Raw genomic sequence first — 6,065 nt, forward strand, 5'->3', positions numbered from 1 at the left:
TTTAATGTCAGTGACTTTTGTCTTTGTTAGGTGGAACATTAACAACAACACTTGGGTGGTGACAGAAGAATTAAAGCCTTTAACAGTGAATTTGGACTTCCAGAGGAACAATAAGACTGTGTTCAAGGCTACAAGTTTCGCTGGATACGTGGGCATGTTGACAGGATTCAAACCAGTAAGAAATATGTTATGTATCTTTATAAGCAGTTTTGTGTCCTGGTTTTACTGTCTGGGAGTCTAAGAAAATGAGGCCAGAAAAAGAATGTGAAGGTAGGCATGATGGCACACCTCTTCAACCCTAACACTTGGGAGGCCGATGTCGTCGAGTTCAAGGCCAGTCTGGCCTACATAGTGATGCCCAGACCAGCCAGGGCTACACAGTGACAAAGAGTTTGAAGCTCTACTTTATGCCCTTGTCGTTGTCACTTTGGAACTATGAGACACCATGGCACAGAAAGGTAGAAAGGATCTTGTGTCTGCTCCTTTGAGGATAGAAAGCATGTGACCGGCTCTCAGGGTCTCAGGGTAAGCGTGGGTGTCAGGCGTGGGGCTCTCGTTCACTTAGGCAAGTCCCATAGTTCATGGCTTTTTGCTCCTCATTTCTTTTACAAAGTGTGGCCCCTGATTTCCTAAGTCGTATCGCGTTCCCCGTAGACAGTTCAGTCGATGGATACTACTGTCCTGGTACACGGATGGGGCCTTCCAGAGCACATGGACAATTCTGACCGCATTGTTTTGTCTTTTTCTTAGGGACTGTTTAGCCTTACACTAAATGAACGTTTCAGTTTAAACGGTGGCTATCTGGGTGAGTGGAATGTCTGGAGATGCAATGGGAATCGCAGGCTTTGTAAGGGAGGGCAGTAGTCCACCCTCCTCAGGCCTGTGACACCGTCTGCATTTCCTCTCTCCCAGGTATCCTAGAATGGATGTTTGGGAAGAAAAATGCCCAATGGGTAGGGTTTATCACTAGATCAGTTCTGGAAAATAGTACAAGGTAAGGTGACTTCTTGCTTTATTATCAAATATCTCTGTTATATAACCCATTAAAATATAAAAATATTTGCCAAGCCCCAGTTTCACATTCATTGAGTGCATTTCTTTGGTGATTCCTTGACACTTACATGGAATTATTCATGTTTTCTGTGTGCTCTGTGCTCTCTTATCAAAGCAATGAATTTAATTATTTAGAGATATTAGAGATATCAACACTAGAAAAGGTATCCAAAAAATTATTCCAAAAAATTATACCATGTGCATCAGAAATGCTGTTCAGTAAAATCTTTATGTAGATGGTAATACAGTTTCTTGCCATGGGAAATTATAAATTCTATAATGTAGAAGCTGCAGTCTGACGGCTGAACGTACTGAATTGTCTTTAAGCCATATATGTCTTGGACTAAATGAGCATCGATCTTGTTTTTTAACACTTTCCAGGGAATACACGTTGGTTGTCTTCCTTGATTATCCACTCCAGTTCTTAATAGTCCTAATTTCCAAAGTTACTGCTCCCCAAGTTTGGAAAACTGCTCTCCAGCCTTGTGGTGTTTTGTGTGTATGTGTACTTTTGTTGTTTTCTCGAGGCAGGATCTAATTTATTCTGACCTGGTCTCAAACTCACTATGTAGCCAATGATGATGCTGAACTGCTGATCCGTAGGCCACTACTTTGCGAGTGCTACGATTAACAGACACACCCCTACTTTATGTGGTGCTGTAGAGGGAACCCAGAGTTCTGTGCATGCTAGGCAAGTATTCTGCCAACTGAGCCCCCGCCACAGCCCTTCCCCAGCGCTGTAATTATATTTCCCTTTCTTTTGTTGTTGAATAAAGTGCATGGGTAGAAACCCTAGAGCATGACTCTTGAGATCTCCTTCAGGTTAGGGGTCATCCTAAAATTCCCACATACAGATCATTGGTCCTCCTAGTACTGTTTACTACCTGGCTTTAAGACATGCTGCCTAGCACTCTCTCATGAGGTGCTTCCTCAGCCTTTCCCATGAAGCTCTTTTTTATCTAAAAATGCTTTGTCTCCAAGTATATGGTATGTTATATATATATATACATATATATATCAGAGATTTACTGTAACATATCAAATTGTTACCGTAAATAAATGAATGCACTTTAAAACCACTCATTAAAGTCAAAAGTGAATGTGCGTACTAATGTCATGGATGCACCTTTTATTTTATAAGAATCAAATCTGACTGAATATTTGTTACCACAGGATGTAGAGCATCCTCATTTTCAGAGTTGATTGTCAGTGTTCAGAATGCCGTTTTGAAAGTTCAGTCATAATCCGTAGCCAAATTTCATTTCACATTATTTTTTATTAAACCCATAAGCAACTCAATTAGAAAGTTTGAAAACCAGAGGCTGGAGCGGTAGATGGCTCGGTGGTGAAGAAGACTTGTTCTTTTAGAGGTCCCCCCTTTGGCTCCCACCACCCATATGGTAGTTCACAGCCACCTGCAACTCCAGTCCCACGGGCCCATGCCTTCTCCCATGGCTGCACACACGTGCACATACACACACACACACACACACGTATACACATGTGCACATACACACAGGCGCACACATGTGCACAGTAGTATTTTTAAAACCTTTAATGAAATTCAACCCAAGGATAAACTAGTTTTATACTTACAATTGTGGAATAATAGTAAACGTTATTAAAAGGGTTTGTTTTCATAATTAAGCCATTTTTACACATGAGCAGAAGAACTAGGAGGTACGGTAATTCATAACGGCACGTCTTATTCCAGCTGCTGTCCTGAGTGTGGGCGAATGTGTTGGCCAGAGCAGAGCAAAGTGCACACTCAGAACCGAGGCTGCAGGGAGTCGCACATGCAGCTCAGGACGGCACCCCCAACGCGCTTCCCGTTTAGTTCACGCTGATGTGATTTAGAACTCATTTTTGGTCACTGCACATTCAGAAAACTTTTAACTGTTGCCGTGTGTGTGTCCTCATTCAGCTAAATAACTCCATAAGGGGCCTCAGGTCCCTATTTCCCTTTAGTTTCTACAACTAACACACAGCACTCAAATAAAAATGCTTACTTTTAAAAATGTTTCTATATAGTTATGAAGAAGCCAAGAATATATTGACCAAGACCAAGATAACGGCCCCAGCATATTTTATCCTGGGAGGCAACCAGTCTGGAGAAGGTTGTGTGATTACACGAGAAAGAAGACAGTCTTTAGACGTCTATGAGTAAGTATATTTGATAAAGCAAAGTAAGAAAAAACAAAAACCCAAGAGCCCAGTCAAACGTGAAACCTAAGAGGGTATCTCTTTTTGTATCTAGACTTGATCCTAAGCATGGCAGATGGTACGTGGTACAAACCAATTATGACCGGTGGAAAAACACCTTGTTTCTTGATGACCGCAGAACACCTGCGAAGAAGTGTCTAAATCACACGACACAGAAGGTACATGTACACTGTCATACACAGAGAGACACTGTCCCCATTAAGGGTCATCTTGGTCCTAGTGTTCTTATTTGGTCTTGAGGGATCTGCACCCTATTACTTGCTCTTGACGCACCTATGGAGCTTTTGCTGTTGAACTTAAGGAGCAAATTTTGGCTGTAATTTTCCTTCCTTACACCAATGTTAAGCACCATTCTTTAAAGTTAAATACATTTCAAAGCCAGAGGAAAGAGGGGAAAAAACGATATATTAGAACGGTCACCTTTGTTTCCAGCAGTGTTTAAGGGACATGGCTTTGAAGACTGAAAAATGTTTTAGTTTTTAATGACCCATTTGAATGCATAAATGCGACCAAAGTTCTGTATTTAACCCACTGAACACAATTGGTTTTTTATCTTAGAATCTGTCATTTGCTACCATCTATGATGTTCTATCAACAAAACCTGTCCTCAACAAGGTATGTACATACACACAAATACGTACAGCTTTCAGACAAGAATCTGCATCCATGCTTTGTCTTTCTCTCTTGCCTTAGATCATTTCGAGCATATGCGTTGGGTCCAACTTCGGGTTTATTATTTGTTTATTCATCAGTTCATGTTTTGAGACAGAGTCTCTGTATCTCAAAGTCCAGCCTTCAGCTCACTTTTAGCCCAGGCTGGCCTCAGACCTGCAGTCCTCTGCCTCAGCCTCCTGAGTGCTGGTGTTGCAGGCAGTCACCATCTCCCTCAGCTTTAACATCCGGCTTTTAAAATGCATTTTGAGTGCCTCTCTTGGCAATGCTGTCAGTGTCGTTTAAGCTTTGCTTGCATGGCATTGGACTAAGTCTAGTTTGACTTTTCTGTGTCAGAAATTACACTGTATTGTTGATAAGACCTAAAGCTTGACTGGACAGCAGACCATGAGGTTCATTTTCAGGTCGAGCCTTATGTCTTACCAGGATGGGGTATCTCTATAGCTTTATGTTTCCCTGAAGTATAAACGAGAAACCTAACCAGCCCACTTAGGATAGTCATTCTTTGTACAGAGGTTATTGATGGACAGTGCCCTGCCTAGCCCCTTCTCTTTGTTCTTGCTGAGTCTTCCTAAAATAAACAGGCTGCATTGCCTCTGCCTTCTAGAACAAGCCCTTCCCTTTAGCATTCACAAATAACCAGGGACTGCCCTCCTCGATTTACCTCGGTCAAGCTACCATTTCTGCTTTGCATGGCGTTTCCATGTGGTTGCATGGTGTGGTGCACTGTATGGTCTGCATGAGCAGGAGGCATTGGTGTGTGCTTGTTACCCCATGCCTGCAGTTTTGTTTACTGTAAGGGAAATGGGTTGAGGGTAAGCACAGCCAAAGCCAAAGTGTTTACTGGTTACTGTTAAATATCATTATAAAGCTAGTCCTGGGGGCGGGAGGGGGGTGCTAATATGTACACACAAATCTTAGGCTTGAAAATATCTTTAAAATGAAAATAACTCTCTTTTTTTTCAGCTGACTGTATTCACAACCTTGATAGATGTCACCAAAGATCAATTTGAAAGCCACCTTCGAGATTGCCCAGACCCGTGTATAGGCTGGTGAGCACACATCAGCCAGCATACAGGACAGACATACTCAGACCTGAAGATGTGTTCTCCAGCATGCCTGGTCTCCTTCCATAGGCTAAGACTCAAGGCCTCTTGTCTTTAGTCATGATTGTCCTCATGTTTCTGTTGTTTACAGATGTTTTGTTGTTTGTTTGGTTTGATCACCATCATCACTTCCACTTATAGGTAAATCCTTAAAGGGACGCCATGTAGATAGAAATTGCCAGTTCATTTCACTTCGACACTGAGGAAGTGGTAACCTGACCTCTATGGAACCCATCAAGGTTCTCTGATGGTGTTTAATCCAGTGCCCTGTGTGATTAATGTAAAAGTCATTCACCTTTTCTTTTTTAATCTACATATTTATGTTTTTCTGTACACCAGTAGCTTTCTTTTTTCCTGGTTCTCTCTTAGAACCAGCATGTCATTCACCTTTGCTGTTAGTGACAGCAGTGCAGTATCACTGTGCTTGGCTGGAGTTCCTCAGATGGACATTTGACACATATTTTAATGGGCAATCAATAGACCTCTGACTCTGGAAATGGTATTTTGGAGGAGTATAAAATAACCATTATAAAAGCAGTATTTTTTTTTAAAGAATAAGTGTTCTCTTTTTCCTAATTATTTTGCCTGCCAGTAACACTTCAAAAACTTGAGTTCAAGAACTTAGCACAAACTCATTATTTTAAATTCTTTTTTTCTTTTCTTTTCTTTTTTTCGGAGCTGGGGACCGAACCCAGGGCCTTGCGCTTGCTAGGCAAGTGTGCTACCACTGAGCTAAATCCCCAACCCCTTAAATTCTTATATGTATAATCAATTTAATGTTTTTTCCTTCTAATCATATTTTTTTAGATTTTCATACAATATAGTATTAACAGTATTTTTCAGAAATCAATGTATTTATGAAAACTTCGAACAGAACTTGTTATCTTCCTAATTTTCACAATTGACAGTGAAATGTATTTTGTGGCAGACTGTACCCATTTAGTTTTGGACAGTCTCAGTTGTGTCATGATGCTCAATAAACAGTCACTGTCAGCCATGTCAGCATTCATG

At 41.1% G+C, this 6,065-nt stretch overlaps 1 protein-coding gene across 1 annotated transcript in view; it reads left to right on the forward strand.

Moving 5' to 3' along the window:
- The window catches only part of Asah1 (N-acylsphingosine amidohydrolase 1), a 30,776-nt gene extending 24,711 nt beyond the window's left edge, over positions 1 to 6,065 (forward strand). The window contains exons 8-14 of the mRNA XM_032919485.1: positions 31 to 175; positions 751 to 805; positions 913 to 994; positions 3,085 to 3,216; positions 3,311 to 3,434; positions 3,835 to 3,891; positions 4,915 to 6,065. Coding sequence (XP_032775376.1) covers positions 31 to 175; positions 751 to 805; positions 913 to 994; positions 3,085 to 3,216; positions 3,311 to 3,434; positions 3,835 to 3,891; positions 4,915 to 5,004 — 685 coding nt within the window. The 3' untranslated portion in view covers positions 5,005 to 6,065. The remainder of the gene's footprint in view (positions 1 to 30; positions 176 to 750; positions 806 to 912; positions 995 to 3,084; positions 3,217 to 3,310; positions 3,435 to 3,834; positions 3,892 to 4,914) is intronic.

Source organism: Rattus rattus, chromosome 13, assembly GCF_011064425.1.
Source record: "Rattus rattus isolate New Zealand chromosome 13, Rrattus_CSIRO_v1, whole genome shotgun sequence".
Lineage (NCBI taxonomy): Eukaryota > Metazoa > Chordata > Mammalia > Rodentia > Muridae > Rattus > Rattus rattus.